The sequence below is a fragment of the Thermobia domestica genome, chromosome 10 (assembly GCF_964235325.1).
Source record: "Thermobia domestica chromosome 10, izTheDome1.hap1.1, whole genome shotgun sequence".
Taxonomy (NCBI): domain Eukaryota; kingdom Metazoa; phylum Arthropoda; class Insecta; order Zygentoma; family Lepismatidae; genus Thermobia; species Thermobia domestica.
Window position 1 is genome coordinate 248,136,793 of NC_137463.1, and position 25,300 is coordinate 248,162,092.

At 36.9% G+C, this 25,300-nt stretch overlaps 2 protein-coding genes across 2 annotated transcripts in view; both read right to left on the reverse strand.

The window, feature by feature from the left end:
- Positions 1–14,148, reverse strand: part of LOC145663151 (uncharacterized) — a 110,059-nt gene extending 95,911 nt beyond the window's left edge. The window contains exon 1 of the mRNA XM_081729474.1: positions 13,914–14,148. The gene's annotated coding sequence lies outside the window, so the exon portion shown is untranslated. The remainder of the gene's footprint in view (positions 1–13,913) is intronic.
- Positions 1–20,054, reverse strand: part of LOC145661887 (uncharacterized) — a 63,685-nt gene extending 43,631 nt beyond the window's left edge. The window contains exons 1-2 of the mRNA XM_081727228.1: positions 18,707–20,054; positions 13,914–13,980 (exon numbers count right to left, since the gene is read on the reverse strand). Of these exons, the coding sequence (XP_081583354.1) occupies positions 13,914–13,980; positions 18,707–20,054 (1,415 nt within the window). The remainder of the gene's footprint in view (positions 1–13,913; positions 13,981–18,706) is intronic.
- Between the last annotated feature and the right edge of the window lie 5,246 nt (positions 20,055–25,300).

The following is a 25,300-nucleotide window of genomic DNA, read 5'->3' on the forward strand; positions in this document are numbered from 1 at the left end:
AAGTAGTACTACATGTGGTCAGTATTTCAGTGAAGTTGTAGGTGCGAAGCTCCAGGGGTTTAGGAGATACAGCTACCAGAACATCACATTTAAGTACAGAATAGTCTTCATACAGTTGGAGGTATAAGCTCTGTAAGACCTCTTGTAACGACAAAAGGTGAATAACAAATATATGGGTACATATTAGGACTAGGGAGAAGTCATATAGTAAGGGTATACCTGACGGCGGCCATCTTGAAATCCGCCATTTTGAATTAAGGTTAAGTTTTTAAAATAGGAATAGGGTCATGTGATACATGATTTAAGGCGCAAATTTAATCAGAAGAACAATGGTGATGTTAATTTTGATTTAGGCGCAATTGGTAAAAAGTTACAGGGAAATTAAATATTGTTGCAGCATATGTATTAGTCCTTTACTCCACCTTGTAAATTTTGTATTAATGATAATAATTAAATAAAATGCAGGTGGATAAATATTAGGTCTATGGTAAGAGTTGCCTTGGTGGCGGCCATGTTCAAATCCGCCATTTTGAATCAGACAGAAGTTTTAAATAGCGAGCGAGAAGTAGATGTGAACAGGATACAAGAAAAACAACGAAATGGCGTGCAAGTACAGCATCAAACAACTAACATTGTAACGCCACCATTGTATTTTTGATTAACTTCTAGCCCGAAGTCATGAATTGCATTACTCTATTCCCATTTAATTTTGTGCTGGTTAATGATAAAGCAAAAATGGTTATACCGTTGGATTTATGGTAAAATTTGCGGTAAAAAAATAATAAGGTGTCACTGTTATGCGTTTTGTTTAAAACTTTTGTCTGATTCAAAATGGCAGATTTGAACATGGCCGCCATCAAGGCAACTCTTACCATACACCTAATAATTATCCACCTGCATTTTATTTAATTATTATCATTAACACAAAATTTACAAGGTGGAGTAAAGGACTAATACATATGCTGCAACAATATTTAATTTCCCTGTAACTTTTTACCAATTGCGCCTAAATCAAAATTAACATCACCATTGTTCTTCTGGTTAAATTTGCGCCTTAAATCATGTATCACATGACCCTATTCCTATTTTAAAAACTTAACCTTAATTCAAAATGGCGGATTTCAAGATGGCCACCGTCAGGTATATACTTACTATATGACTTCCCTCTAGTCTTAATATGCACCCATATATTTCTTATTGACCTTTTATCGTTACAAGAAGTCTTACAGAGCTTATACCTCCAACTGTATGAAGACTATTCTGTACTTAAATGTGATGTTCTGGTAGCTGTATCTCCTAAACCCCTGGAGCTTCGCACCTACAACTTCACTGAAATACTGACCACATTTAGTATTACTTTCTCATATGTGTCTCAGTCAGCAACTCGATTCACCCAAACGTAAGGTTTACTTGTCAGTATGCTCCATCATCATTTACTTGTATGTGAACTCATAAAATGGTCAATGAAGAATATAATTGTAATAAACCTTTCCAACTACTTATTTTCATTATAGTATCCCATACAAAAAAGTTTTTTTAAAAAAAACGCTATGTCTTAAAGACACTTGTTCCCCGTGGCACGCCTGAAGGTCGCACACACATAGGCCTATACATACCAGTGGCGGCCGATGGTTTGTGGTTTCGGGTGTTGCAGTACGAACGATCGGAGATAGAAGATATAAAGTGGACTCATTGACTAATCAGCATAAATTTAGATGCAAATGCTATGTGACATGTTAAATTAAATAAAAATCTATTTTTAAAACATAAAAAAATGCAGAACATTTTATCCAATTAATCACCTTATTTAATTAGTAAGTTCATTCTTCTCTCTTTGATTGGAACAAATCTGCCTAATACATGCTGGTTGAACTCTAGTATTCTTATTGTCAGGTCTTTTTCGATGGAAAGCATAACCAATGATGATAACCTTTCTTGGGACATTCAATTTCTTGAAAGTGTCAATTCTTTTTGATGTGAAAAAAAAAACTTTTCTTCTTTTACTGTCGCCAAAGGTACAGTTAATATTAATTGCAGAAACTTTGTAGATTCACTAAATATTTTTTCTAGATTTTGTGAACAATTCATTATAGCAAACTCAGTCCCTGACAGTGATCCGAGTTCCTCTTCAGTGTAGACTGAAGACAGTTCGCAGCAGAGATTAATGTTATAAAAAAAATGTACATTGAACACGCTTTATTCACAATTTATCTAGGAAAATTTCAAATAAATTGTGGAAATGTACCTAGTGCATACAACATTACTGCCATAAGATGTCCTGTAAACTTAAATTGTTTTTTTTTTTTTCTCGAACACTCTCCTGAATTGCACTTTGCTTGTTTTGTCTAAGCCTTAATTGTAAGTTTTTCCTCAGTTGAAAGGTGGGCAACTTTTTTTTTTTTTTTTTTGGTAAGTTATTTACAGAAATCATGATATGCAATTCATTCAGAATTTGTAGGTTAAGTACAGAATTAAAGCACACACAATAAAATTAAATCTAATAACTAATAACCAAAACAGTTGATACAAAAGAGATACTAGTATATGAATTGCGAATGTCAAATATTCATACAAAGGGCTGTCAACTGGCCGGCTTTTCATTGGCCTGGCCGGAAAAATTGCTGTTATTTTGATTAAAGCCGGTGACGGGTACAAACTTCTCACCAGCCCCTTTATAATCACCAGCCCCTTTATAAAAGTTTTTTTTTTTTTTTTTAAATTTGTATCTAGTTCGAAGTATAGATATTGAAAAGTAGCTGTCATTGTGTAAACTCAAAACTGTTACCTTTCACCATCTATCAACGATTAATATATTTTGTTTACCTGTTTAGAAAATTTGAGAGAGATGACAGGGACTGTATCAGGGAAAATTTGAAATTATTTCAAGGAATTTTATACATTTATTAAGAATGGAAAAGGACTTCTTAAAGCAATTTCCTATAGTTGAAGTAGGGATTATATGTTTAAAGAGTGAATTTCATTTTCCAAATCCAAAATTGTCACGTAAAGATTATTATACTTTTGTTCATCTGTTTCGATAATTTTAAAGAAATGGTAGTTACTGGTAAATACAATAAATTGATCAATTTCAGTTTCTCATTTATAGCACAATGTATCTATTAAGCTTATTAGTGAATGTTCTAAGGACATACAGAATATATGTGTTAATGCACTTTTGTTCACGATAGTACATTTCCTTTCCATGGATAGGTCAGAACAGAGATACTTCACGCTGAGACCTATATCATAGAGAATTTTGAAGAATTGCCGGTTTTTTTTATTTTACAGAGTTGGCAACCCTATTCATATATCAACACACACACACACACACACACACACACATGTGCGTAAAAAAACTACATTCCAAATCATCCGTCTTGGTTGTTACGCAATGCATGATGAACGCAATATACTTCCACATGAGGCGAAACAATGTTTATCAACGTTATGGAAAGCAACCTTGAAACCCACCAGATATAGGAACAACATGTTAGCTGGGAGGGGTCCAAAGTATTTGAGGAAAGTCTAATACGTCTACGTAATAACGAACCTGTCCTTTACTGTACCCGAAAAGATAAGTAATTCTTAATTACTGTCACCTATATTTTTAGAAAAAAATGATAGAACGATTACTTCTATAAGAACAGAAAGAGTACATGATGAGGAGTAAAATAAAATATTTAGTTTACATCAATCATTTCTCTGTTAAACAAGTATAGTTCGTTAAGAAAGTCTACAAATGCTAGTCGAGTTTCGAAATTTTGGAAGGTCCGTACCCGGTTTACCCCCTCGTGGCTACGCCTCTGAGCATTGCTAACTAGTCCCAAATTCAATGTGGCGTTCCCCACCTTACAGTTCTATCAAGAGTATAAAGTATACTTATTTTATAAAAGAAATATATAAAGTTCATTCAACGAAACTTCTGATCCTGATGTAAACATTGCAGAATTGTATTACTCCGCCAGTCATCGGATGATTGGCTATCCGTCAGCGCTTCTTTCGAGAAGCACGTGCTTGTACCCTGTCGATGTTTTACTTATTTCCGCATGTAATCATATTGTTAACTGTGATTCGCGCTAAAGTTTGGTCAAAACCACTTTCAATGCATGCGTATTCTCTTTTATTGCATTAATTCAATTAGTTCTTAGATAAAGTAATGTTTCTGTTGTCTAGTTCTAAGGAATTCTGGTAATGAGCCTTATAAGCAAGGACTATTTTCTTCTGGCGCATGGGTGTTCTAAGGCTCTCTAACCAATAAAATCAAACAATCACCACGTGTATTTGTTTATATGAGGTACTGAACGTTCCTTGAATAATCTTTATACTAAAATACTATCCACAGAGGGGGGGGGGATTCTGCATATTGACTTATTAATATTTGGTTCACAAATTACTGTAGACGAAACCTTCATTATCTGTATATGCTAAGAATTAACTTGTAAATGCGGATCTACTTTCATTTGATTTCTGCTCTACTACATATTTTCTTTCTTATTTTGTAATTCTGCTATCACTTTATTTAATTGTCATTATATTGATTTGCTTCAGTATAAGTACCGTAATATAAAAATATGAATGCATAAAAACAAATTCCATTTGTTAATTGCTAGTGAAATAAAATTCAGGAAGCTTATTTAGCGCGAAAAATCTCATTCACTGGAAACCGTGCTGTGTTACAGAAGCACTGCAACGACCAGACCCTTTAACTTCTGAGATAGCGGAAAGGAGACTTAACATTTGCTCCAATTCCCGCGCTGAAGGAATCTCGTTGTTGCATGCTCGCTGCAACACAATATAAATTAGAGACTCTGTGACGGATTATTTTTCGCTTTTTAAAACGGATTAACGAAACGGACAATTACAGAAGTAAAAAAATATGTTATTTAAAGTATATATGGGAGTATTACAAAATATTTTTTCTGTTCTTTACTACTATTGCTAATAATATTTTTTTCTTGAAATATTGTGGTCGTTGCGCAACGCTGCAACAGTAACATTAGCCGCCTCTGGTACATACACAGAGTACGAACCCTTGTTACTTGCTCGCTTTCTTTAAGAAGACAAAACAAGATTAACCCCTCATGGTGTTATATAAGTAGGACAATACGATGAAAAAATCATGACACAACATACCTAATTCAATTGATTCCCTAATAAACACATCGCAGAAGCGTTAGTGAATTTTGAACACAAATTCTTTTCTCAATTTTTTTCTTCCGTTCACTTGCATCAGTTCCTTCGGATGAAGAAACAATTTCCTTTTTACATTAAAAGATTATTTGCCTAGTTAATAATTGTAGTCAACTCCACATACTAATACTCCGAAATGTTATTTATATATCCCTTCCGTTCTTGCAATCCAAACTTCTTTTACAGCAGGGGCGGGTCCGGGACGAACTTCTGGGGGAGTGGTAGGTCGTAATACTGATACTTATAGCTATTTTAGGAGCTCTTGGATGTTTTTTTTATTTATATATAAAATAAGAAAGTTTCCTCTTCTGAGGGGGCAATTGCCCCGATCGCCCCCTGGATCCGCCCCTGTTTTACACATTGTAACGTGAATTGTTGATCATAGTGTTGTAAAAAAAACCGTTTTTTTCTGTGAAGTTTTTTTTCAATAAAAAACATCGTTCTTTTTCATGTTTTTTTTCAAATGTCTGTTTTTTTTCTGGCAACTATTATTTATTGATTTATGTTGCAAATTATTGAAATAATCAACAGAACTTGAGTAGAAGCTCTCGTAATTTACAAATCGTTTGCTTCTTTGTACCTATACGAGCAAAATTGTTTGATTATTTCTTTCGACCCCAGGTCATTTTTGCCGTTTTCCTACATTTCCAGTTAGTGACTTATTGCTCAAAAACTACTCATTCGATTGATATGATTAAGACCTTGTTTTTTAGAAAATGGGTGTGGCTATATTTTGGTGTAAGTTGCATTGCAGTGTTGTCAACGGGTGGGAAATTATTGAGGGAAATGTAGGGGTGAAAATTTACAAAAAATTCCTAACCGAATTTCAAAATTTTTTGTATCTAGCACCACTGCTGCTATATGGGTTCAAGTCATCTAAACAAATGTTTGGTGTGTTGACAAGGTACAGTGAAATCCTGAAGTCGCTGGCTTCCATTGAAAGAGGGAAAGAAAAAATTCTGTCATACACATGAAATTTTGACTTTTTACGCCTCAGAAGCAAAAATCAAATATGCCAGACTACAGCTTCTCTAATTACCCTATTGAAACTTTTTATGGTGCGTTCTGTAGGGTAAAGAGGAAGCTTTCAGGTAGTGGTACGTTTGTTTCAATGTAACCAGTAAGAGGGTAATAATAGAGGGGAAAAGGGAAATTTTCCGATTTTTTATCTAATAGCGGGAATTAATTGTTTTGGCTGGAAACGCTGCCATCAGACAGACGAAAACTATCTGAAAATAAATCTTATTACTCCAAGAATATATCCTACAAGTATCATGGCGATGTATAATAAAGTAAGCATGAAATTTTAAAAAATCTCATTCTACCTCAGAAATTCACCATTTTCTTACCATTTCCAGAACATGGTTTATTATAAACCTCAATTGTACTTCCCCCAATTATTCTAGTTAAACTTTTTATGGTGCGCTGTGTAGGCTCAGGATAAGGCTGTTCAACACTGGTACGTTTGTTCGAATGTAGCCAACAAGAAGGGAATAATAGAAATAAAAAAGGGATTTTTTTTTAAAATTTGCCCCTAAAATCTGGAATTAAAATTTTCTGTAGCTGGCAACACTACTATCAGACACACACAAACTATCTTAAAATAAGTTTTGGTATCCTTCTAATATATCCTACAAGTATTGTGACGATATCTAATAAAGTAAGCATGTCAATAAAAAAATCTCATTCTACCTTTAAAAAAAATCAGTTATCTTTCCAATTAGAGAACAAGGTCTACTGTAAACCTCAACTGTACTTCCCCTAATTATCCTATTGAAACTTTCTGTAGTGCGTTGTGTAGGGCAAAGGCGAGATTTCCAGATACTGGTACGTTTGTTCCGATATAGCCAACAAGAGGGAAATAATAGAGACAAAACATTTATTTTTTCCAAAATTTCCCCCTTAAATCTGGAATTAAAATTTTCTGTAGCTGGCAACACTGCTACCAGACAGACGCAAACTATCTTAAATTAAACATTGGTACACCACTAATATATCCTACAAGTATTATGGCGATATTTAAGGAACAAAGCTTTTAATTACCAAAAATATATTACGGTAAACAGAAAAGTAAGGAAAAACTAGAAAAATCAAGGGTTAGAACCTAAATACGAGCTTTACGTGCGCCCCCTAATTACCCCATTATAACGATCTGTACTTGCATTTGTTAAGTAAGGACAAATGTTCTATTGGCGTAAGTTGACTTGCACTTGGACGTATAGGTACGGATTTATAAACAAACATTTCTAATTTTTTGCCCAAATATAGGAGAATTTTAATTTCCCTAGTTGGCAACACTGCGCGAAGGCCCGTCCAATTGATGTCAACAGTTAGGTATCCATCCGAGGTATCTACCTGGTAAGTCTTAAGGATGTCTTTCTACAACGAAGGAAGCTATAGGGAAAAAAGAAGTAAAGGAAATCCGAAATTAGAAAATTCTCGAATTTTTGACTGGGGTGAAATTTGAGAAGGAAATTCGACACCAGAAGGAAAAGAAATTAATATGATAAACTATAGTCCAACCATATTTTGCAAGAATAATATCCCGATATCTTAATTAGTGTCCACACAGAAGTGGATTAAACAAGTGACACACCCGTGCGTGCCACTTTGGCCACCTGGGCCACCGAGTATACATTTGATTACTTTTTTTTTACTACTAACTCGTGTTGTTGTTGTAGTTATAGTCTCGACTAATAATAATATCGTTGTAAACAATAACTTTATAAGGAAAATTTTCTCTCCTTTTTACATCTTAGTTCCGACACTGTTGGTGAGAAATGCAGAGTGTTTCAAAATAAATTTTGGGGTTTTAAGTCTTCGTAGTACTTATTACATTTTACGTACAATTATAAGCAATGTATCAAGTAAAAGAGCACCTCAAACAGTCTTTGCTACAAGTGTTTAATGTGAGATTCATTCGTCACATGGCACACATCTAGTCGATAGGCGAGAAAGGACTATAAACTTTACGCCATATGGCACAAAACACATTTAATTTAGGGAAATCTCGTTTCAACTGTACCATCTCCTGAGGATTTGCTAACGGCCAGATGCAAACATTATGAGTGTTCACGTTAGCTCTTAGGTGAAATGTCGATTTATCACTGAAGACGACACGATTCAAAAAATCTTCATTGTTATGCAGCAATATTTCACTTGCGAAATTGGCACGTAAACCGTAGTCTGTAGGCTTTAGACCTGTAGCAACTGCAAACGATAAGGACGTAGTTGCAAGCGTCTCCTTAATATTCTTCACACAGACGGTTGCACTGTACAGATTCAGTCTTTATTAAAACACAAAAAGCTTTCTGCTCTCTAGTCTCCATCTTTGCTACTTGCTCTTTCTAACGGCAGACAGAACAAACAATGCATGTACATGCATGCGTAAAAAACTGTTTGAGTTCTCTTTCATTTGATATAATATTTATAATTGTAAGTTAATGTAATGGATACTACAAAGTTTCAAAGCCCTAATATTAATTTTGAAACACCCTGCATTACTTCAAATTGAGTCATCCTACATTCATGTTTTTTATATACATATCATCAGGGCCGGTCCTAGTCAATTTGTCGCCTCGTGCAATGGCATAATTTGCCGCCTCCCCCTTTCTCCACAAAGAACAAATCTTAAAAGTCATGATTTTAAGGTTAGTTTAAAGGGACAAGTTTTGCCCATAGATGTCAATACAGTCTTCATATCCCTTTCATGTATTTTTTTACCTTTCACGAAAATCCATGATTTATCTTACAAATTTCAACCTAGAGATTTCAAATTTTTAGAGAAGGAACTTCATAACCTATCGAAGGCAACAATCCGTGCCGATTTTTTATTTAGAATTTTCTTCGTTGTTGAAATGGCTTGTTTGTTGAAAGGGATATCAAAACCTTTAACAATATAACTGTTTCAACAATGAAGAAAATTCTAAATAGGAAATCGGCACGGATTGTTGCCTTCGTTAGATTATGAAGTTCCTTCTCCAAAAATTTGAAGCCTGTACGTTAAAATTTGTAAGAGAAATTGTAAATTTTCGTGAAAGGTAAAAATATGCATGAGAAAGATACGGACTGTAGTAACATCTATTGGCAAAACATGTCCCTTTACATCAACCTTAAGTATGCTACTTCAGCATGAACAACAAAGGTGAGGGTAAGTGCAGTTGCACTCAGAAAGGCTTAAATACTTACTAAAATTGCAATCCCGTTATGACTTTTTTCTTTAAATATTAATCTATTATGTTAGTGAAAGATAAAGCGAACACACCTGCAGAGGATAGATGGTAATCCTTTTTATAGAATTCACTATCGAGCTTCAATCTCAATCTATATCTTCTATATCTTCTAACATTAAAAAAAACTTGTTTCTATCTTCAATGATAAGGAACTTGTTTCTGACAAAAGCAAGACTAGTTTCATATCAAAACTGATAACGTACTACATGGAACAGATATTCACTACTATTCGAGAATTGAATTCTTGCATTTGAAACAATCAAGCAATTTGTGCTCGGATTTATTCGACCATTTGCTTTAGCATTGTCCATGTGGCCTTAAACTAATGCAACCTAAACATAATTTATGAATGTAGTATTCAAATAGAAGGTCCGCTTAGTAAATGTAACTATCATCATCATGAAGGCTTGTTTCCAACAAGAAATATTTAATTTAAATAATGTACTTATGACAGATTTTGCCGGACCATCCAAGCTTGCCGCTCCACGCAAATGCACATGTTGCATATGTGGTAGAGCCGGCTCTGCATATTATATATATCTTAGTCGACAAGTTATTTATATATGATATTTAGAAAAATAGTATTAGGCAAATTAGTATTAGTTTTTATCTTTAGACAAGTTATTGGAATTTTATACTGTTCGTGACATTATTTTCGTATTTATTAAAGGCCTGCTTTCACGAAAAAACAAAATTTCATTTCTACTTTTATTTCTTAGTTGATATTGATTAGAACTGCTGAAACCCGAATTGTTAATAGGTATGGTATTCATGTAAATTGTAAAATATTTGTAGCGTATCAGTATCTAGCGTTTAATTTATGTTGCATTTTACGGTGATTACACCTACATAAAAATATTTCATACTTAAATAGACGTAAGATGCATTACAAATGACTATTTGAAAAAAAAAAACGAAATTTAGAAAAAAACGAGAGGCAATGTTTTTTTTTCTAAAAAAAACGTACATTTCTGAAAAAATACGAACCGTTTTTTTCTATTTACAACACTAGTTGATCATTCTCAAAAGAAGCACAAAACAAAGAAAAGGATAGAAATGTATTTGTGCTTGTAACGGCATACTGCAGTAAAAGTAATATTAATTTGGTTCGCTTGCTTGACGCTAGGTTATGCTATTACTAGTCTGTCCATACTATTATGAGGCTTCTTCCTGCCATCTACTGGGGAAGCTGTGAAGGTCTAGAAAGACGAAGATAACGATATTTTGGATTTCGGTGGTCATGATTGAAGCCGTGGTATATGGAGATATTGTGATCTTGAGAAAAAAAAAAGTCTCAAAAAGCACCACCACCAATCACTGACCGTTTGGCCACTACAGGGCCACTTTTTTGAAAACAGCCGAAGGTAATGGTATTCTGGATTTTGGTGGAATTGCTTGAAACCGTAATATGTTTTAGATATTGTGATCCTGAAAAAATGTCTCAATTGGCGCAACCACCAATCACTGACCATTTGGCCACTACGGGGTCACATAAAAAAAAAGAAAAAAAAAACCAGCAGAAGGTAAAGACATTCTGGAATTTTGATGGAATTATATTTAATCCTGAAAGGGTTTTGATCTTCTCTACCTATCCAACAACCCGGAAAAGGGGTGGGGAGAGTAGCGGCGAACACCATTAAACATATTAACATCCCGATGTTCATCTTACGGGACATAGAAAAGCCCTGGAAAACCCTAGACATCCTAAATGCGAACAAATTCTCTACCAACTGACCTACCTTTGTACGGTTGTCACAAATTAACACTTTTCCGCAGGATCACGACATCTACAACCAGGGTTTCCGTCAGACTCCCCCCCCCCCCCCCCGAATGGTAACACATTCTAGATTTGAAAAATGCATACTCTTTTGCTACAATGACGCCAAAATTTCACATTAATTGACAAAAAATACCTTCTTCTCGTATGTTCCTACTAAGGATATTTATGATGATTCTTTTTATTTTTGAAAGGGGGATGAAGCCCCATTATCAGTCACTCTTACATGTAAGGATCAATGGAGCATTAATTCTGTAACATTAGTGATTAATCTGACGCTTACTGACATTCTGAAAATAAATTTTGGAATTTTGGTAACATATCACCCACCACCTTTGTACGCCCCTTGGCCCCCAAAAGGGGGGGACTTCCCAAAATAATGTTTGAGACGGCTTTAGTGGCTTTGTGAATGAGTGTTTTTGCATTTTGTAACAAATACAACTCATTTGCCCCAAAATCTTTACAAATAATTATTGGAGAAAACTGCTTCCAAAATTTAACATTGAATCTCCCTTTAAGAAAAATGAATTTCTGTGTTTACACCCCTAAAAGGGGGACTAAACAACAATTTTCTCTTATTTCCTTTAGAAATTCGAAAAATTCAGATATTTATCAATAAGAGAGCCAAATTGTACATTAATAGTGTGAAAACTTCTTCTTTTCCCAGTGTTGTAGAAAATTACACGAATTATGGAACAGTCTATGTGTCTATGTATATATATATATATATATATATATATATATATATATATATATATATATATATATGTGTGTGTGTGTGTGTGTGTGTGTGTGTGATTTTTCCATATCATCTTGCTCAAAGATGTGATATATCCCGAAATACTCTTGCGTACGCCACTGATTGCATAATTTCAGTACTAGAGTCCTGCATATAGCTACTAACAAATGCCCCCATATGTTCCTGTGGACAATGTTTTTTTATTCTCTCGCAAGTAAATCTTGCACGAAATTCGAACGTCTCATACGAGTATCTTACCAAACCACCCCAGTCCTTTTTCTTCCATTTTGGGTAGCGCCAGATTTCAGGGAAAAACAAGCAAAATTTAATAATGCCACAGAACTCAGGAGAGGCAGCAAAGGAAAAAAATCAGTATTTTTAATAATTCATTGGTGGACAGCTTATCGCGGGATGAAGTGGTGAACGAGGGGCCTCCGGCCATAGATTGATTAGGACCGTAAGGTGTCTGAATTAGGAATGGGCAAAACCGGTTTTTTATAAAAACCGAAAACCGGTTGCTATAAAAACCAAAACCCGAAAAACCGACATTTCAATTTTCTTCAAAACCGGTTCGGTTTTCTCCAAAACCGGTTCGGTGAAAACTTTTCGGAAACACATAAAACTATTTCTGTGGAAATGGATTCGGTTTCCGGAGAACAACGAAACACCATTCTGGCCAGAAATAGAACAAATTTTGGAAAAAAACCGAAATCGGTTTTGAAGAAAATCGAAACCGGATCAGGTGAAAAACCGAACCGGTTTTGGAGAAAACCGATAACCGGTTTCGGAGAAAACCGAACTGGTTTTGAAGAAAACCGAAACTAGTTCCGATGAAAAACCGAAAACCGGTTTTTTGAAAATTTTTAAAGACTGGTTTCGGTTTTTCGAAAAACCGAAAAACCGGTTTTTGTGTCCACCAGTAATTAAATCCGTCACTGCTTCTAAGACGTATGTGGAAAAATGCTGAAACACGTGTTTTTTTAAGTCTAAATATCAAATTTAATGTCTGTATCCTGAAAGGATTGCGAGACATGGAGATACTTTATTGTAATAATTACAACCCCTATGCCCGAGTTCCCTCTTGGCTAAGCGCTTAGCGTACGCGTCTTTGGCGTGCGAGACCCGGGTTCGATTACCAACGGGAGCTTATGTACTTCGGATTCCACGTTAAGCTATTAGGTCCACATCTCATATAGCCTCGCTGCTGAAAGATGCTAAACAAAAAAAAAATCAATTCAAAACAATCTCTATGCCCCCTTCTACGTCGAATTTTCAAAAATCCTTCCTTAGTAGATCTTACGTCACATATCCTATTTAATGTCCAAATCTTCAAGTTTCTAGCTTAAGCAGTTTTTCTTACGCAGTGATAATCGGTCAGTCAGGATTTGTTTTTTTTTTTTTTTTTTTTAGCTTAGATTATAATATAGTGTCCCTTTCAGTAGCGAGACGATGAGGCGTGGACCTACAGTTTTAACGTCGCATCCGTACTATACGAGTACTCACCGGGAATCGAACTTGGGTCTCCCGCGCCAAAGACGCGTACTCTAACCCAGTGGTTCTCAATCTATGTGTCGTCACACACAGACGTGTAACGCAGTTCCCTAAGGTGTGTCACGAAATTTCAGAATTTAAAAATCATGAAGAATTTAGTAATAATTAGTTAATATCGAGACAGACTAAACCAGTCCACGCCTTCAGCGGTAGCAATAATGCTCAGTGCTATATAGTCATTATACAATCTAATTGTTTTCCTATTATGGCAGGTATTATTATTATTATTTTATAATCAAAATATCAAAACAAATGTGGTCCGACACCCTGGACGTTCAGTAGTGTGTCGTCAGTCAAAAAAGGTTGAGAACCACTGCGGCTAACCATATAACCACAAAAGGGTTTATTTTATATAGAAAGATATTTAACGTTGTTTACACCCACTTCTGCTCTAATTACTTTACTATTGATCCATAGTACTTACCTTACACAAACTTTATTCCAGACGAACTGTGTAAGCGACACAAATCTCAGCAATATTTTCAAAGTAACTGCAATTATTTATGAAGTAAGTGCGTTTATATGGCCGAAATTCTCTTCCTCACTTTTTTGGTGTGAAAGTCGCTGCAGATAATAACACTTCACTTTTGCTATCCACTGTCACTGGTGTTCTCGCGTATCTGTTCTTAAAACGACAACTCACGTGAGTCCTATGTTGATTAAATGCAACGCAAGCGCAGTAAAGGCTAGAAGTATGTGAATCCTGATCCCAATGCAAGAACACTGTTGCCAACCCACGGATCCAAAATATTAGTAGCAAGCGCACGAAAATTTCAGTAGATTTTGGTAGATATCTTAACAATTGGTAGAATAGCGAACAACCAATCTATTAGCATGTTACTGCAATTTCTGAGCTATTTAATTGAAGAAATTTCCACGATAATATTTAAATCTACTCAGTGTGGCTCAGTGGTAGAGCGTTCACCTCCGGTGCTTGGGGTCCCTGGTTCGATCCCAGCTCGCGCCGTGTGGACTTTGTGGTGGACAAACACCGTGCTTGTGGGTTTTCTCGGGGGTTCTTCCGCTCCCTCCCACTTTCTTCATTCATTTCTCATAATCACCATCTCCTTTAGCCTAACCGGCATAATCGTGGGACGTTAAACTTAAACATTTCATTTCATTTTCAGTTTCAGTTTCGCACTCTAACAGTCATTTGTTTTTATGTCGTCACTTGTGACATATATCTGTTATGTTCTAGGTACATATTTATGTTCCTTTAGATACATATTGTTTCAGATACCCTAACAGCACAAGATGTGCTAGGCATTCGCCATTTAGGTGTTTTAAATTCATCTCCCACATTTGATGCATTTCTTGTTTCTTTTTGTAAGCGATTGTGTACTAGAAGCAATAAACGCATCCACTTTATTAGATGGCAACTGTCGCCGATCATTTGAAAGTGAATATGGAAGAACCATGAAATGAAGTAAATAGACACTCGTTAATTGGTTATAAAATTACAAATTTATCTGATCACAAATAGTTATAGTCGAATATATGCGGATAAAGGAGCACTCTGATTAGCCGAATGCAAAAGACCTCAAAAATTTATCCCTTCTCTTCATCGCCTTTGTGGTAAAATCGGAAGAACGCGCGGTTAGTAATCCAAAGGTTGGTGGCTCGCGCCCACCCTAGGGTAGTCCTATTTTTTTTACTTGTTTAAAGTGTTGTTTAGACTCACCTTAATGTAAACACATTACGCATATAGACTTTTTAACATATTTTGGGGGAGCAATTTTGTGGTTTATTGACGCTTACGGTATGGAGAACATACCTAGAACATACTAGGCACGTTCCCCAGGTACATGTCAGGCATGTGCCTAGGGGCGGACATAGACTGTGACTATAACTTGCTATCTATGTGATTTCTTTCTCAGAAGTATATAAGGCACATACTGGATACATTCCATGTACCTGAGGGAACATGATAGGCATATGTCCGCTATGCAATTGTGCTGTTAGGGTCCGTGAGTGCTGTAGAACGGTTCCTGTATACCAATGCTCTTTCCTACATTTTTATTTAATATTTATCTGTTATAGTGAACTTCAGTCCGCATAGGCCTATACAGTCACTTCTTCGTTTTGTTATTTCCCTCGCTTTTAGTGAACTGAGTATATTGTATTTTATAAAACATGAAACCATTTAAGCCAAAGTATAAACATTTGAGTGGTGCTCAAAAAAGAAAGAAACGAAAAGAAGTTGAAACGTCCATTACAAAACTGGTCAAAATTGATTCACTTCTTACCAGAAATGTGAATACCGCTCCCACCGAAACTAATTCTTCATCTACTATTACTACTAGTAGTAGTAGTGCTGCTGCTTCTACTACTACTACTACTATGTGTAGTACTGTTACTACTGCTACTACTACTACTACTACTATGTCTAGTACTGTTACTACTACTGCTACTACTAGTAGTACTAACCCTACTGTTACCGAAACAGCTCCTACCGCTAATAACGATCTAAATTTAGAATTATCAAATAATGCAAAAGAATTTTCCTTTGATCGTGCTAACTATCCGGATAATTTAGATAATGAAACCAAGGAATTCATTGTTCATCATGGACCATGTAGATCACAAGGACCGTTTCCTAAAGATCCAGAACAGAATAATAGATCATTTTCCAAAAATTACCATGAAGAAACAACAAAGACTGGCTTCAAAATTATTAGAGATTGGCTTTGCTATTCAGTGAAAGAAGATTTTTCGTATTACCAACCAGTGTTTGTTCCAGACATGACTTTGGGGGACACTGCCCCCCCCCCACCCAACACAAGTACATACTGATCATATGTAAAGAATGTTCCTCGAGGTACATTGGAATGTACATGATAGGTACGTGAATAGAGCAATCATGTGAAATACACATGTAAGGAATAAGGTTACTTCCGCCCAAAAGTACGTGCATGACACATACCGAGGAATGTATCTATTATGTGTATATCACGTACCGTGTATGTACTTGACACATTTACTTGGCATTGGCATGTGCCAGGAATGTACTAGGCATGTCAGTAATGTTCCTTAGGGCAGTGCTATGCAACTGGGGGTGCGAGTACTTAAATACTAAAACCTTAACGCTTCATTTTTACGTTCGAATTTAGAAGCTTGTACTTTTAAAAAAAGCCAAGCAAGTAACTCTGAAAATATATGCCCTCCTCCGGCATCTGTATGGCAATTTAACTATCTATTAAAATACTACAGTAACATTTACGAGCGATTTTTTTTTTTTTTTTTTTTGTCCGTCATCCCGGTTAAAGGGTTGCGCCCTTTCTTCGGGTAAGTGCTTCAATTTGATGTATTGATTTGAAGGAAATATAGGTGGTCTAAGAGGTTTCATATTTATTATTTCTTTATTCATTCATTCATCATATTAAACATGGATTAAGTGGTTATTCAGAAAATGAAACACACATACATGAACAGGAATATTTTAAGTGCTACAAATGAACATGTTAACATTGCCAGGCATAACATTAACACAAAGCATGGAATAAAAGGTAAATTGGACTCAAAAATAATAATAATAATAATAATAATAATAATAATAATAATAATAATAATAATAATAATAATAAAGGTGCAAATGGAGTTGATGAAATAGATGAAATGAAGTGCTCTAGACGTCACATCACTAGGTTATGTTAGCTTAGACGAATGAAGTTATCTTCTGTTCCTGGGGCGATTCAGGAACTGATGATTGACAGAGGAGGCCCTTGTTAATAGGTTCTTACGGTGCATATGATGGATAGATATGAGATGAAAATTCATGCGGGCGATAAATTGCAAAGATTTCGGGGTCCAGCATACCGTTATCTAACTGTAAATGATATAGTGTCATGAAATGCTGAAGAGGAGTATCAACGTAATTGGGCGGTGCATCGTTATCACGGTCGTAGCGGAGGATTTCAAGCGTCAGGGGATGGTGCTGAGCAAATCGTTTGCAGATATAACGTATACGAAGTTGTTCAAGATGATTTAGTAATGGCGGAAAGTCGATCATCTCATAAAGTAATCTCGTTGGATGCGGCAGTCTTATACGATATGCTAGGCGTATAGCATGACGCTCGAGGATAGCAAGTTTTTGGTAGAATTTTAACGGTGCAGATATCCAAGCTGTATGTCCATATGTTAACGTACTGCGCATGAATGTTTTATATGTATTGATTACGGTACGTGCTCGAAGCCCCCAAGTTGTGCCAACTAGTCGTTTCAGGAGATTAAGTCGGTTTTGTGCTTGGCCTACGAGTTTGGTAAGATGTGGAATCCATGTAAGATGAGTGTCAAAAATGACACCGAGATACGTAATAGTGGTTGATACGGGAACAGGCGTAAGATCAACCTGAAGACGAAGTAGATTCGGATTTCGATGTATTCGAGAGCGGCGTCTACGTGGCAAGAAAACTATGGCTTGTGTTTTTGAAGAGTTAATGTTCAACCTCCATATATGACACCAACGCACGAATGCGTCAATAGCTACTTGCATGGTTTTATTAAGAGATCGTACAGTACGGGCAGTTGTGAAAAATGCAGTGTCGTCCGCAAACTGAAATATTGTGGTAGAATTAGGAACGACTAGGTCCGCGACGTACAATAAGTATAATAAAGGAGACAAAGATGAGCCTTGCGGTACCCCAGATTGTAAGAAGATGGGATGAGATAACGTTCCATTGATCGAGATATAAGCTATTCGCCCTATTAAGAAGGAATGTACGAATCGGATGTAGGAGGTTGGTAGAAGGTAGTTACGAAGTTTGTATAGTAAACCAGGGTGCCATACCTTGTCGAAAGCTTTTTCTAAATCAAAGGTTACAAGGCAAGAAGGATATCCTGTATTAAACTGATTATAAATTGCTGTGGTAAGACGGAATAATTGATCGAGAGTGCTAAAATGTGGCCTAAATCCAGCTTGATGAATTGGAATAAGGTTATGTGAATTGAGATGGTCGTGCATGCGACGTACAAGAATTCGTTCCAAGATCTTGCAGAGACAACTTGTGAGGTGAATAGGACGGTACGATGTGACTTCTGATGGAGGTTTCTTTGGTTTAGGGAAAAGAAGAACTTTAGAGTACTTCCAGTCGATCGGAAAAAATCCAGTTCGTAGTATAAAGTTATAAATGCTGCTAAGAAAGAGGAGGAAAGAATGAGACGCCTGTCTGACGAGAACATATGTAACAGAGTCAAAGCCTGGTGCAGTATTCCGTTTGCCTGTAAGTGCATTACTAATAGTTTCGGGTTGAATTTCCATGGTCAGAGGATTATTTGGTTCTAAAGTATGATCAGCAGATGGTCGAAAGGAAGCAGATGTTGCATCAGTACGTCGGTTGATAGCTGACTGTAGGCGGTCGGGTGTATACCAACCAGGTAGTGGTGTAAAAATGCCTTGAAAATAAGAAGCAAATATATTGGCCTTGTCCGTATCCGTAAGGACTGCTTGATGGTTATGAACAATGGAGTATGGCGTACGAGAAACTCTACCAGTTAGTTGATGAAATTTGCGCCAGTATTTCGTAGGATGGGCTTCGTTAGCAAGTGTGTTGCAAGTTTCGATCCAATGACGTTTCTTAAACGCAACAATATAGTTATGAGTGATCCGTAAATATTGGCGATGAAGTCGCAGCGCTTCAAGGTTGCCCGTAGTTATGTATTCACGGAAAGCTCTGCGTGAGGCTGTGATAAATGGTAAATATTGTGGAGGTAGCTTGGGTTTATGTAACTGAACTTCGATTGTTGGAATGGAACGTTGTGCTGCGTCCTGTATGGCTGTAGTTAGAGCACTTATTGTTCTATCAAGTTCGTATTGTGAACTAGGCATAGTGAGCGAAGTTACGGCAGCGTCTAAGTCAGAACGATATTGGCCCCAATTTGCCCTTTGGTAGCAGTAGCCCTTCTGAGGAGAAGGCCTAAGCTGAGTGCTAGAAGAACAGTGAAGTTCGACTTTGATGGGAACATGGTCGCTACCTATGGAGTCTAGTACAGATATATGGATGGACTGAGAGAGAGAAGATGAGGTTATGACTACATCAGGAGTAGTGCCACTGATAGGACGTGTAGGTTTCGGTAAATTATGGAATTCAGCTCCTGTTTCATTCTGAACAAAATCTAAAAAATTGTCCTTGTCGCGTTGTGAGCGACTATGAAAATTTAGGTCGGCCATGATAATATAATGCCGGAAATTAGAATCAATATGGCGGAAGAAATCATAGTTGATAGCTCGTCCTGGACGATAGTAAATTGTGACAAGGGTAACTGTGCGGCCTCGAAAATAGATCGTCGTGATGTTATGTTCGGGAAGGTGAAGTGTAGGTGGAACCGTAACTGCACGATAAGGAAGATTGTGCCGGATACCAATAGCTGTGCCTCCGTAGAGACGTGGACCTGTTGGAGCATCGTGACGAAGTAAATGATACTTTGGTATATAACACGTTAAATATGGTGCAAGGTAAGTTTCATTCAGTGCAAATGCGGCAATTTGTTCTTCCTGGAGAAGCTGTGTGAAGAGCACTTGGTGCGTCAACAGAGATCGTATGTTAAGAAACAGTATGTTGTAACTCATAATGATAATGAATATAAGTGAATAGGTTGAATGATCCATATTAAACATAAACTTCAAGTGGTTGGATTTGGAAATGCACTGTTGGTCCGGAGTAAGTTGCCTGAAGTTGTAAATTAAACAATAGTTTGGCTGCGTGCATGATTTGAGTTAGAATATGGTTGCGAAGAAATGGATGGATGTTCTGTAATGAAATGGTGAGAAAACGAAGAAGATCTTCTACAGTAACTGGATGACGTAACGAATTTGCTGGTGGAGTTGGTGCATCGACCGAACGTATAGGAACAACAAGTTCAGGCTTAGCTGGATCAGGTTGAGGTTTAGCTTTACATTTATAGCTGTAAGTTGGATGACGTTCAGAACAGCGATCACAACGTGGTGGTTCTTGAAGATTTGGACAGGTTTTAGTAGGATGTTCGCGGGAACAATAACCACATTTGATGTTGTTTGTGCATTCTGCTGTTGGGTGTGAGTTATACTGTTGACACTTCTCACATCGAACAGGTAGTGGTGCTGGCGTGCGAGATGGATCAACCTTATATCGGCGTCGATATATATATGCACCCTTAGATAGAAGTTGATCGATCAATTGCTGTTGATCAGTGAGCACTCGAACGAGATAGGTTGACCCCTGGGTGTTCTTGATCCTAATGCAACGCTTTATAGGCAGCCCCTCCTGATGAAGTTCAGCAAGAATTTCATCATCAGTAAGATCAGGTTCTACACCACGAATAACTACGGACAACATAGGAGGTCGCCGTGGTGGAGGAGGAGTTTTGCGTGTATTCGGTTGCAAAGTAGAAATCTTTGCTTTCGTCCCAAAAATTTCATAAGTTGCCTTGTTGCGAACATGCGTGGCGAAATTCGGGTTACTGGATTTCAAAATGATGCCACGGCGTGTCTTAACAATTTCCCGAATCTCAGGACGAGGGACATACTTGATTAATTGCTGAAAAACAGCACGAACAGTGTCATACTTCGGTTCATAGTCAGTTAGTAAGAAGTTGTACACGGGATCAGGTTGATATTGCCGCTGTTGATTATCGGCAGAAGTGGATGTCCAATCCATAGTATGACTGCCAGCTGGAGGTGTAGTCTGACTCACGTTGGGAGTAATTCGTTGCTTCTTTGGATCTAGGGTTTGTTCGCCGTCAGAGAGAGATCGAGAACGAATCCGATGCCCTTTAGTTACGCAGTCAGCATAGGTAGAAGGAATAGTGTTACGGTCTGAACGAGATGTTCCCGTAACAATGCGTGGCTGTGTTTTCTGGCGACCGTTAGGCCCGATGTTAAGAGGTAGTAATCCTAAATCCTGACCGTGAATCGAATTTCCAGTATCGTTGCCAAAGTCTGTCATCGTGATGGAACAGCAGAGGGCCGAAGCCCAAATGAAGATGAATAAGATGAAAAAGATGACTGATGAAGTTCAAAAAGCAAGACACCTTCCGAAAGTGAAAACTTTCGTCAATCTCCTAAGTGCTGTAAGTGTGCGATGCTCGCAAGTACGTATTGCTATACTTGGTCCTCGCTGGCACAGTAACTGGCACAAGAGAGGTTAGGTTTCTTGGTGAAGTATGTGTTTTACGAGCGACCGAGCTCTAACCTATAATCTTAGCATTCAAACCTTTGATTTACGGTTATTTGTGATTTCACGTGTATAACAAAGACAAATATTTTTAAAAGAGTGTAGTTTAAATAAATTACTGAAATAAATATTTTTCACAAAGTTTATCCTTTTAAATTATTGTTCAAAGGCCTTTGCCTTTAGTAAGCCTTCTCCGAAATACATGCAAATGAATTGTGCTGCCATCTTTGGAGCTCTTTTAAAATACACATATATGTTTCTCGACAATGAGATCTCAGAAACTACAGGCTCTAGAAAGATGACGTTTTCACTGATCGATTGCAAATTTCATGTAGATTGTCCAGTTCTAATTGAATATTTAAAAAACATGGGCACTATTTCTTTAGTACATTTTTACGGGTACATTGGAAGTGTTGAACTTTCAAAAAAATAAAATAAAACATCACATCCTAATCATTACACATTCCAACACCACACTGTTGTATATAGCGGTTGTATATGTCTCCGGCATTTGTTTCATAGCCAAATAATAATGGAAAAGGAAGGATAACCATTTCTCCAGTCTAAGATGAACTTTTTTGGGGAGTGTTTTTCCCAATAAGCACCATATATAACTGACAATATATTAATTTTGTATGTATATTACAATGTGGCTAAACTCAGAAAGTGGCTATAGAAGTGAAAAGCATATGGCTAAAAAGCCACTATTGGCTCTTTGGAAATTATGTGACTAACGACGTTCTCAAAATGGCCAGATCTCGTCACAAAGTGGCTAAATTGGCAACCCTAGTCGCAATACGAAGCAACTTACGCACAACCATGCCATGGTACATGGGGTATGTGCCATTCACATTCCTCACATTCCAGTGAAACATGTAAAAGTACCTTGCAAGTGTCAGAAATTCCTCGAAAGGCACGTACCTAGCGACACGTTCTATGCATATGAAATGTACATGTTTCAAGTACCAGGTACGTAAACGGTACATATGGAACTTAAATGGCACGTTCCTAGAATGTACCTGGTTGGGTGGGCCGGAGCTCTGAGAGTACCCCCCCCGAAGGAGACCAAAATAATACGTCTATAATACAATAATAAATAGAATAGCACCAGCAGTGCCCCCCAAAATACTAAGTGTGCCCCTCCGGAACATTTTTCTGAAATAACGACTGTTGCCAACCAAGTTGGTTGTTTGCAGATCGTACGAAATGAAATGAAATCTTTGAGTTTTACGTCCCACGGTTAGGCTAAAGGAGACGGTGATGAGCAATGAATGAAATGGTGGAATGAAGAAAGTGGGAGGAAACGAGAGAACCCCGAGAAAACCCACGCACACGGTGTTTGTCCACCACAAAGTTCACTTGGCGGGGGCTGGGATCGAACCCGGGACCCCAAGCACCAGAGGTGAACGCTCTACCGCTGAGCCACCGCGGTCCCACTTTGCAGATTGTAGTTCGCCAGGTTTTGAATTAGATTGGGTAAGAGGAATTCGTGATTAGCAAGGGGTATCAAAGAAAATAGTAAAGCATGAAAGTAGCAAATCTCATCTAAATGCGTGCCTTATATTTAATACGTGGAAAAGAAAAGAAACAATAGACGAACATACGGAATCTGAAGTAAAAAAGAAAGTGAATAAGTGGAAACAAATAATTGATCGTATTGTTAACGTTACTCTTACACTAGCAGCGTCGAACCTAGCATTTCGAGGTCATAGAAAAGAAATAGGGAAAGCACACAGTGGGATTTTTTTTTTAACCATTATAGAATTATTGGCAAATATGACCCTGTTTTGGAGCAACTTATCAGCTGGCCAAAGTCATCTGAGAAGTATCTCAGTCCAAAAATTCAAAACGAAATAATCGAACTTCTGTCCAAAAAAGTAAAAGACGACATATTAAATGAGATAAAATCTGCGTAGTTTTTCGCTATAATTATGGATACTTCTCGAGATATTACTAAGAAGGACCAGTTAAGTCAAATATATCGATATGTTATTATTGAGAGGGATCCATCTGGAAAATCCTTAGGAATCAAAATTAATGAGAGTTTCTTAAGATTCAAAAATATTACCGATCATACGGCTGTTGGGTTAGAAACAGAAATTCTGAAAATGTTGCAGGAAAATGGACTTTCATTGTCAAAATGTCGAGGCCAGGGATATGACGGGGCGGCAAATATGTCTGGCATTTATAAGGGCTTAAAAATAAGAACTCAAGAAAAACAAAAGAGCGCTAAGTTTGTTCACTGCGCTGCACATAATTTGAACTTAGTCCTAAATGACGCTGTATCATCTGTGCAGGAAAACAAAAATTTTTATGACATATAATTGAGAGATTCTACGTGTTTACCAGTCAGAGCACCAAAAAATGGGAACTGCTTTCAACGTCTTCACATTCATTAAAGAAACTTTGTCCCACGCGTTGGTGTTCAAGATTTGATTTATTGAGAACTTTACGTTATTCATATTCAGTTATTATGAGAGCCTTAACAAAACTTACGCTTCAGTCCAGAAACACTAACGAAGTAGATGAGACGAATGATTTAAAGAAACTATTAGAAATGTCCTTCATACTAAAATACTTGAAACTATGAACTTGATTTCAAAATCTCTTCAGCCCAACGATGTTGACCTTTATCAGGCATCTGCCCTTCTTCAGAATGTTACTGATACACTTTACAGAAATAATTTCTAAGATGCAATGTTGTCAGCTACTGAACTTGCAAGACAATGGGGTTCCGGCTTAACATTTGAGAACAAGAGGGTTCGAAGAGTCAAGAAACATTTCGATGAATTAGTTCAGGACGAGCGTTTGACAAACCCGGAAAGACATTATCAAGTAACTGTATTTAATAATACTCTAGACATTATTATACATCAAATGCAAATTAGATTTGAATCAATGAAAGAACTAAGTGAGCTATTTATTATACTAACTCTCCAGTTTTTGTCTTCTGCTTCAGATGAAGAGTTACATACGAAAGCAATTCCCTTGTTTTCTACGTATGAAGAGGACCTGACAGAGGATTTTGCATATCAAATTCAAAGTTTTAAATTGGTTTTACACAATGAGATAAAGTTGAAAACAACAATTAGGGAACTAGCATATCTCCTATTAATAGACAACTATACTTTGGCTTCTAGTATTCCAGACGTGTGCACAGCTTTTTTTGTTATTTCTTACCTTACCAGTGACTGTTTCTACAGCGGAGCGATCTCTTTCAAAATTAAAATTGATGAACTAGGCCTATTTACGCAGTTCCATGTCTCAAGAACGATTGACCGGTCTCAGTATTTTAAGTGTTGAATGTAAGAGAGCAAGAGCAATAGATGTTAAAAAAAAAAAAAAATCTAGATTACACCGCTTCAAATGAACTTTGACATTCTGCAGTTCGTTTGCCTTTTTCGGTGAGTATTAATTTTAATTTTAATTTATTATATATCCATGGCCAATATGTTAATTATGATTTATTAACCATTGTCTTCTACAGGAGCATAATACTGTATAGTAGAAGTTAATGGGCATGGAAAAGGGGACCCAGAAATAATCTTGCGGGGGGGGGGGGCGACAGTTTTGCGTTACGCTACTGGTCGGACATAGCCGTTCTATAATACCTTGTATTTATGCACAACACAGTTTGCAAATCTAAAGAGAGAGAAAGGTAGTC